Genomic DNA, 10,157 nt, shown 5'->3' on the forward strand with positions numbered 1-10,157 from the left:
TGTTGTGCTTAAAATAGACATAATAGAAGGTGATAGTTCCAGTTTTATAAATAATTTAAGTTAAATTTAGTAAAAAGTTTAGTAAAAACTAAATGCTTGAACTCAGTGTTGATTATACCCAAAGCAGATTGGGTTTGTTTGGTTCAAGCATATGATGTGTTTAAATTCTGGAATTCTGGATTTTCATATTGCTTTCCAGTTATAGTATAGTTTGTCTTACTCTTTGTCATGAAGAGCAAAACAATTCTTGCTCTAAAAGTATTTCATATGAGAGCTCTAGCTACATGTCACTCTGGTAGCCTAGAAGACACATGAAAACTGAAAAAGGTCTGATGCTTGTTCTTTGTGATTTAGAAGGCATTGTGGGGGGGCAGTGCTGAATGAAAAACAAGTTTTTGTTAAATTGAGCATGAGTCTGTTCAGATGACCTGATTACACAGTTTGATGCTGCCATGTGTGTTTGGTACATTTCTAGTGAAATGAGTTGCACTATTTAACTGGAAATGACATAACTGTGATGTACTGGGAGAAGCAAATAGTGGTAGGATTGAGAGTGGGGAATCTGTGTTGGCATGTAAACTGTAAAGCAGTTTAGATAATAAGGTGATCATTGTTCTGAAACGAGTAAAAGAAACAAACAAAAAACATGAAGTCATATTGCAGTTGTTGCACAAAAAGTTCAGCTGTGAGAGCAATGCCAGCCTGAATAGCAGGGGATTCAAGCAGATGCATCGCTCAACCCTCTGGCAGGGACTACTGTTGTTTTGGTGTGTACACAGTGCTGGTGCTGGCCTCGGCTGGGGGATAGACCCTGAGATGCCACCTGGCTCTGTGCAGTTCTTGTATCCATAGGACATTTCTGAGCAACCTCAGGTTCCCCAGATGTTCCACAAGTGGCATGCAGTGAGATCTGTATCTACGTAGCAAAGGGTTCTTTTTCTCTACCTTTTTAATACAAAATTTACCCCTGTAGTCACTGTAGAATGATGCAAATGTAATTTGCTGCAAATTAGATCTTTCCAATAAACTCTGCATTTTCCCTTCTATCCTCCAAAATTGGGTAGGTAATGGTTTTCCTTTTACAGGTATGTATTATGAATTTCATACCTGTAGCATAGAATAGGTTTGATATTACCTGCAGAAAACTTTCAGGTATTTTTATATTTAGGGTTCTGACAGCTAACTTATTTTAGTGCTTGGAGCATGAGTTTTTGTCTCTGCAGAATACATTGTAATTTTTGGCAAATAATTTGGTTGAGAAGTTTACTTCTATTTGCTGCAAAAAAAATCTTGACTCAATCATGCCTCTACTGTCTGCCAGGTGAGTGCAAAATTAGTGTGAAGATAATCTGAAATTTACTTTCTGCCAAGGAAAAGTCATTATGCAGAGATGGCTCAGTACTTGTACTCAAAACTATCAAAACAAAAATTCCATTCTCCATCCTATCAGGCAGTATTGCACTTCTGCCTTCTTCAGATAACAGCCCTCTCTGTCTCTGGGATGCTCCTATCTCATGTTGGAAGCCTTCAAATTTGTCACCTAGGATTTATGTCTTTTACCTCATTCATCTAATCAGAGACAGTAGCCTGACCACGTGGGACATGTTGCTTGCTGTTTTCTAAAAGGGTCCATGTGTTCACATACGTGTAACAACTTCTTACTCTTCAGTATGGCTACTGTGTCACAAGCTCTGACTGAACCCTGGTGCTTTTTAGGAATAATGGCTCAGTCAGGAGTCCTGAGTTTAAAGTTATGTAAGGAGGAAGTTTGCCTCAATTCGAATGGTTTGGATAAACTTCTGAGTGTGCATGAATAAATATGTTAATATGGAGTCAGAGTACCCTATTGTTTTTTCTGTTTATCTTGCTGAACATACATGCTGAATTGGATTGGTTTAAGACCGTTTAAACATTGCCATAAACAAAGGGAAACAGTTGATGATTTTGCTTTCATGCCACTGAGCTTCATGCCACAGAAATTAATGCTAAATTTCCTTAATTTAATAAATGTTGAATAAAACCCTTATATTTCTCTGATTTTGGCAAATTGCCTTATCATGGCAGGACATGGTCTATCTGGTGAGAAAAAAAATTAGAATTAATACCAGAAGTCTGACCTCAGCAAATACTAGTTCCCTATGGAATTTGAGTGTTTGCACTTCAGTTACCTGCAAATGTCCCTGAAGCTGAGTTCCAAACTGCTGGTTGCATAATTCTTTAAAAAATTACCTCCTTGGAAACCATAGGTGTTTGGTAGTATTGCTTCCATTACTGCCAAAGTAATGAGAAAGTTTAACACTGTCTTTCACATACACACTCATGAAGTCTAATAATAGTCAAGAGCATAACTATAAGTGTTACAAGTCTTTGTTTTCCATGGCTATTCAAACAAAGTATTAAAAAAATGCAAGTTGGACTACAGTGTTTAGTAGGCTAAAGGATACTGCTGTCTCTAGAGATCTTGTGAATGCTGACGTGCTGTCACAACAGATCAGTCTTATCAAGGATGTTTTGAAAGGCTGTAAGTGGAAGTGGACTTTGTTTTTGAGGTTACACACTGCCAGCTCGCTTTTTCTTTTTTTGATGCTTCCTCTAGAATTCTCTGTCTCTTCCACTGACTTGTTCTGGTATGTGTGCCTAAGTACACTTGGTCTAGAGTTTCTTTGCCACAAGGTGACTTTAAATTCTGTGCCCTAAAAATCAAGTATCTAATTATGAAGTAATTTAAAGACTGTAAATTAAAAATAGGGCAGTAAAGCTTTAAAAATAAATGATCAGGGAACAGTGCAATTAAGCAAACTTTGTGACAACTTGGGCAAAAATGCACTCATTAGCTGGGATTTTTAATTTCCTTGTCTAAAAGCTACAGTAATTTCCTGACTGTGTTTTGAGAAGGGAAGGAAGTCTTGGCAGCAATAGGATTCTATTACAAGAAGAAATTTGTTGGATACAGGGAACAGCATTGCCAGATCATATTTTGGTTTTACTATAATTTTTTTGTTAAATAGGTTTTAGGCTCAAAGACAGGGAGTTAATGTCATGTTTTTGACTGGCATTAAAGCAAGCATCTTCAAAGGCCTGACTTGGAAATCTGGCTTCTCAAACTTTTGTAGTCTAGGAGCTCCCAGATACTTTATAAATGCATTTGATACTTTATAAATGCATATTGAGAGAGTAGGAGTATTCACTTGGCTTTTCAGGAGAATGGGGCATTACCCCATTTAGCTTTCATACTGTGAGATACTATTTCTTTCTTTTAGTACTGCAGTGACAGCATAATTGGGACATCTCTGAAATTTGCAGGTTGCCTGGGATGTGAGCAGAGGTTTCAATGTCCATTTGGCAGCAAAAATGATAGCTAGTATTTAACAATTGTCTCATCACAGACTGACTTAGTCCAGGAAGTTGATCTTTCATGCACATTCATAGCAGTTTCTTGCTTGAAATAGTTAAGTGATGCCAAAGAAGCTCTGTCCCTTTTCATTATGGTCTACTACGTGTCATGATGATCAAACATATGCCTTTACTGAGCATCATTACAGGATGTTATTGCCGTATTACTAGTATTATTATTATTATTATTATTTATTTATTTTGCTTAAATATTCCATTTAGAAGAACGAGAACCTTTTAAAAAACTCAGATTCACACACTAGTATTTTTACATTTCATCCTAACATATGTGGTTATATAATCACTATACTGAATTCTTTACATTAAGAAAAGAGAAAAAAACTAGAACTTGTTAAGTAAGTAGTTTTGAATATTTCAATAGAAATTAAATTAACTTTCAAAATTAACTTGTTCTCCAAATAACAATTTGCTCTGGTTTTAACTAATGTGCAAATATTTTCCCATGTATTTTTTATTTTGTTGTGGCTACAGGACATAGATTGTTGCATTTTTTGAGGTTAATAAAATGTCACAATGATAATAGCATATTAGCTATGTTTGTATTATAGAACATGTAGAAGCTGAAAGTTCATTATTATTCGTTATTACTGTTTTACTGTAGGATGTCAGCTGTAATGAAATCACAGCTTTGCCACAGCAGATAGGCCAGCTGAAATCTTTAAAAGAACTGAATGTCAGAAGAAATTACCTCGAAGTTTTACCCCAAGGTAAAAGCAAACGAACAAAAAAATATCTTCACAGTAGCTCTTCTTTTTATAATTTTGAAAGTATTTTTAATCATATAAATAGAAATTATTTTAAAGTAGCTCTTGCATTGTGTTCAAATTTATATTCCATTTGGGTCTGCAGAATATAACATTCAATGGTATCCACTGAAGAACAGTGTGTGAGGTTTCGCCCATGTATCTTTATGATTCTAGGCAGCTTTTAAGTTGAACAAATGTCGGAATGCAGTATGGGAACTGTCAGCTGAGTTTCAGGGGAAAAAAAAATCCGAGTATTTGCTTTAAAATTTCTTGTCACTTGTATAACAAAACTCTTTTGTTTCCCAGTATAAAATGGAGTAAATGTTGATCTTATCCCTCCCTGAGTTTGTGTTTTTCCTGAATGCAAAAGAAGGGTTTTTCAAAAATATTTTATTATTTTATGCCAAAAATGAAAACAGATATAACACCTTCTCTCCTTTTTATTACTTTTAGAACTAGTACAGCTTCCCTTGGTAAAGTTTGACTTTTCCTGCAATAAAGTGCTTGTGATTCCAATTTGTTTTAGAAAGATGGTGCAGTTGCAAGTATTACTGCTTGAGAATAACCCTTTGCAATCTCCACCAGCACAAGTAAGTAATAATTTAAGTTGTGCCTTAATATTGGATGGCTGCTAACACATTTTAGAGTGTAAAATGTCACTTTCTGCAATTGGAGGCTTCTGCATTTCAGTCATCACAGACTTGATATTTGTTGATATTTAAATAAGACATAGGATGTATCTAAATAAAACATAAAAATATCCTCTGTTCTCAGTATGAATTTGTACAGCACTTAAACCAACACACATCTAGAGGATGTCCATTCTGATAGCTGTTAATTTTTGTGATTTCTATCTGCATATGAAAGTTAACATTGGAATATGTGTATAATTTTGAAAAAGAGTAGTGATAAACTTCCTGGGTAATTTTTCTTTCTGGTAAAATGAATCCAGTTCTAGAAGGCTCTACAGTGATTTGCTAACTTTAACTTAATATGCCTAAATAGTCTAAAACACAAGCCATGTGAAATTTATTTCACTTTATAGGGTAATTTCATAGATTGTGATGCACAAAGAAATAAAACTCTTCTTTGGAACTGTAAGCCACCCTGAGTAATAAAAATAAATGAATGCAACCTGTGTTTGCTGCTTAAGGACAATTTTGTTGTTAACTTATTGGACAGTAAATTCAAACTGGATCTCTGAAAGCCACAAGTGTTCTGGCTCAACAGTTGGTTGAAATACTTAGGAATTTTTATTACATTGGAGAAATGCTTTTAGTAATCAATAGTGATACTGCCTTTAAACTAAAAAGTACAAAGCAAGAAGTGTGCACTTAAAGAAAAAATACTCTATAATGAAGGTGAATTGCATTGTAAATATGCTTGGACATTATTAAAAACATTGTGACCAAAAATATAAAGGGCACACTAGTTAATTAAATGTCATGATACACTAATTTTGAAATAATTAATTACTCTATTTATAATTAGTAATAGGGCATACCATATATTTTAATGTCTTTTCTTTGAGTTAGAAGCTCATTTGGATTTTTTAAAGAAGAATACATTATTTTCTTGTTTTCTGTCTTAATCTCTGAGGGTATTTATACTGGTACACACAAATAATTAAGTATGTAATTGAATTACTTAGTAATTTAAAAAAATCTATTTTCTTTAAAGTGAAATTTGTCATATTAGTTGAATTTCAGGGAGGTTTATACTAAGTGACACTTGGAATAAATTGCCTTTTTAATTCTAGTTATAAACCTAATTTTTTCCTTGTCCTACAGATTTGTACAAAGGGTAAGGTGCATATATTCAAATATCTGACTGTACAAGCCTGTCAGATTAAAACAGCAGACTCGCTGTATCTTAATGCCATTGAGCCACAGCATTTGCCACAACCTGTGGAAGAGAGGTATGTATGAAGTCTTACAAACAATAAAATAGTATTTATCTTTATGTTCCACAGTTTTGTTTCTTTAGATGCTATTCAGAGTGTACTTTTTGCACAGAGATTGCATTTACTTTTATTCTAATGCTATCCCTGTAAGAGTTCAGAAAATTAAAAATCAATTCTGATTAAAGTTAGCAGCACATTAGTTAAGAGTTTAAAAGTGAACCTTAGTTTAAATATAACCTCTTTCTAGTGGACTCCTGGAATATATTGAAAATAATCAGAAGGTAGTTACATTAGGTGTTGGCTTGATCTATCTACACATTAAATAAATTTTAATTTCATGTGTTGTTTTGTGATTCCTGTGATGTGTTTTATGATTTATATGCAATTTGTATGCTTGCCCTTTTGTGACATTTTAATCTTTATTAATTCATCCAAAGTCATCTGTCAAGCAAAGAGAACTGCATGAATGCTTTTTAAAGGAAGTGTACTTTTAAAGGAAGTTAGCAAAATGAGGCAAAATCTGTCTCGTATCAAACTTGTAGGAAATGGCATCTTGTGCCATGGTTTAAGGAACCAGATACAAAGCAGCTCCTTTCTGTGAGTATCTCCATAGCTGGTTGGAAATCAGCTTTTAGCCCAGTTTTTCTCTGCTAACAAGGGCAGTGTAATATAACCAATCAGAGAAAGTATGATATCTTCGAAGAGAAATACTCAATGAAAACAAAGTGTTGATATGAATAATAGTAGAGATGTTACTGCTAAAATCCTGTGAGAAAAAAACCAATAGCTGTTACAGAATCTCCCTTTCAGTCATCTCAATAAGATTTGAATGAAATTGGTTTTGTCCATATACCTTTGGAGATCCCTTTGTGAATTTCTATCAGATAAGTGTCAAAGGTGAGACGAATCCAGGATGAGGAGTAGGTATTCCATTTGGGAAACACTTACTGGTTTCTTGTTTTGTTCTTTTAGTATACAGGAAAACTGACAGGAATGTCATTTCCTGTCTGGTATTTCGGTCATATTGAAGGATACAGGTTAGGGTAAGGGGACGATACAGAGTAGATTTCCAAACGCATTTTCTGCAAAACAGTCTTCAGTGTTTACTGGTAAGAAGTAACTTAAGATTACTATTAATTAATCAGATACCTTATTCATGGGAAGACTGATAAAACTCCATTTTTAAATTGCTGTGTCAATCTGAATTCAGTGTCACAGCTTTCAGGATAACAAAGGGATATGAGATATATTTTTAAAAAAATTTGGGTGATGAGAGTACTGCATCTAATAGTGCACTTTAAAATGAGTAGAGGTTGTATTGGGTGATGAAACCAGAATATAGAGCCTTTGCCACTATTACAGTAATTTTCTCAAAAACCTAAATTCCAAGGTCTATTTTAAGGCACCAAAAGGAGGTTTCTGTGTTAATAATTATTTCAAGCCTGGGGGAGATATGAGTTCTGTTTTAACGGATCAGTGGTTGCAGTTGTATCAGTTAACTCCACTTTGAGTTTTGCCATTTTGGTTTCTTCTCCCATGGCTAAATTGCTTCAGTCCTGTGCTGCTTAGCTAGTAACTAAGCAGTTTTGCATAGTGTATAGACAAAAGCAAACTTAGTAGCAGATTATTTCTGTTGCTTCATTAATCCTTAGGCTAACTAGCCATTCAGTCTGATCTATTTTACCATCAGCAAATTAAATGTTTGGTGTTTTACTGTACTAGGCTATTTCACCTTCTGTCATTAAGGATAGTTTGAAATTTGCTCAGAGTTAAGTGAAACCGGAACAGAATTGGAATGTAAATGCTATGATAGCTTTTTACTGATTTTTAATTTTTTTTATTCACATCTAGCATTGATGACATCTACCCGAGTAAAAAGGACTCAGATTCAGGTGTTGGTAGTGATAATGGTGATAAACGTTTGTCAGCAACAGAGGCAAGTTACCTGTCTTTTGTGTCAAACTCCTCTCCCAGCATTCGTATTTTGATTGTATTTTAAGTTTGGTAAGAATGTGAAAAGATTTTTAGACTTAAACCTCTGCAACCATATCCTTGACATGAATTTTACACTAAGAAATGGCTAAAACAAAGATAAAAGGAGACTGTGGGGTTTTAAAGTTTTTTAAAAATTTTTTTGTCTGTGCACTGTCTGGAGTGGGCATGAGATACTTGCTTTCAAATGCTTACAGACTTACCAATAGTGAAAATCCTCTACAGTTTTCTGGCAGTTTACATAATCTAGAGAACTAGAAACAAACCAGGATTCATGTCTGCTGTTTTCAACAAAGTAAACATGGTAACAGGTTACAAGCTGATGACTTCTCACATATTTTTCTCTTTGCCTGATTACTCTTTCCTGTTGGGAATTTATAGTACCCAGTCTCAGTATGTTCTATGATGTGGTTATGAAACATTGCTGCAGTGTAGAAACTTACGAAACTTTGCAGATTTTAAAGTGTTTAAATATTCTGACAGTTAGGCAAAGCTGAAACTAAACCACCAGATCTTTTCCTGAACTTTGCTGTCAGACTGAGCAAAGAGAAAGGGTAGCTTTGTGGGACTAGTGTTGTCCTAAGCAGTTTGAACTGATTCACAGAGGTTTTTTTCTGAGGCACTCTTTTGCTGAACAGGGCACTAAACCTGTGTGGAGTTGGATTGAACAGATAATGATAAATAAGTAAATAATTAGTAGTATAAATCAGTGATGATTATCTTTCTGAAATATACAGTAATGGGATTTGTGGTCTGATTTGATGGGAAAGGCCTCACATTAAAAGGGTGACCTTCTTGCTATTAAAATACTTTTACACTGATTCTTTAGTGGTTTTGTCCTCCTTTGAGGAAAAGGGATTTTGTTTCTTTTGGAACAAATGTATGAAGAATCAAGCTTAGGTACTGAATTTATAGTTACTCAAAAGCAAATTGAACATGAATCCACTTACTCACTGATTGGTCTTTTAAATACAATAGTACTTTAAAAAACCCCATGTGAATTTCCAAGTGTTTTGGCAAGTTTCTTGGTAGATGGAAATGAAGTAGAATTGTTATGAATTCTAGCCAAATAATGATTTACCTCTAGCTGTAAGAGCATTCAGTCTGTTCAGAGGCACTTATAAACCATTTTGCCAGTTTTACTCTTCCTGAACCTCAGTTGGCTTCTTAATGAAACTTTTATCCCAGGATTTCCTTTTTAGCTGTAAATATCACCTTTAGAAAATAGATCATGTTACCTGTAATCAAAAGATAGCAGTTGAAATACTGCAAAAAATATTTTGAAAACTACCAACAATGAACCAACACATTTTTAATAGCACAAAACTTTTTTTATATAAGAACAATTTGCTCATTCTATTACCACCTGACTGCTGCTCTACTTTTAAGGAGAAATAGATGCTGAGATTGGTAATCCCAAATGCATTTGGTAGTAAATTTACCACACACTTTCCTTCTGATGTGACCTTTAATACCTGTGTAACACATGGAAATTGTGCAAAAAATTCTAGCATGATGCAAAAAAACTCGCATGTGTTGTTAATTACAGTCAGAAAGTTACATACCAAACTTTGGATAAACATTAAATGATCAGTCATAATCATTAAAACATGATTCTGGAGGTTTTTTTATGAATATAAACTACTGTTTAGTGTGAAGGGTAGTGGCTATTGAGTTTCTGTTATTTTACAGAAAATACTACAATGTCATTTTTCATGTGCAACTTAATAACATAAATGAATCACTTGTTTGAACACTAATGTAGTTTTTAGGAAGCTTGCTAATTGACTTTAGATGAATACACAGAAGAGGGAATACTTGATGAATTGTTTTATATCGCTCTTGGACTTTGTAGGGTCAAAGTTTTCCCAGCTGTAGCCATGCTGGGCATTTCAAGTGAAAGATATCTTATAGTGTTGCTGTAAAATTGATCATTGCAACTTGAAGGCAAATTCTGCCTTAAGGCAATCTACCATTTACTTAATCTTTTAGGAAAAATACAGCATTTTGATGATTTTTTTCCCTTCATTTGGCCTTATTTTTCCTTTTGTTAAAATTCATTAGAATAAAATTAGAATGGTGTCTGTGCTTTATTACCTGTG

At 34.2% G+C, this 10,157-nt stretch overlaps 1 protein-coding gene across 9 annotated transcripts in view; it reads left to right on the plus strand.

Moving 5' to 3' along the window:
* Window positions 1-10,157, plus strand: part of LRCH1 (leucine rich repeats and calponin homology domain containing 1) — a 62,596-nt gene that overhangs the window by 4,609 nt on the left and 47,830 nt on the right. For all 9 annotated transcript variants that reach the window (XR_004081696.1, XM_031056811.1, XM_031056812.1 and 6 more), the window contains exons 3-6: window positions 4,016-4,121; window positions 4,614-4,750; window positions 5,951-6,078; window positions 7,915-7,999. Coding sequence is in view for 8 of the 9 variants with exons in the window: in XM_031056811.1 (XP_030912671.1) it covers window positions 4,016-4,121; window positions 4,614-4,750; window positions 5,951-6,078; window positions 7,915-7,999 (456 nt within the window). In the remaining variant the exon portion in view is untranslated. The remainder of the gene's footprint in view (window positions 1-4,015; window positions 4,122-4,613; window positions 4,751-5,950; window positions 6,079-7,914; window positions 8,000-10,157) is intronic.

This window comes from Geospiza fortis, unplaced genomic scaffold, assembly GCF_000277835.1.
Source record: "Geospiza fortis unplaced genomic scaffold, GeoFor_1.0 scaffold194, whole genome shotgun sequence".
NCBI classification, from domain to species: domain Eukaryota; kingdom Metazoa; phylum Chordata; class Aves; order Passeriformes; family Thraupidae; genus Geospiza; species Geospiza fortis.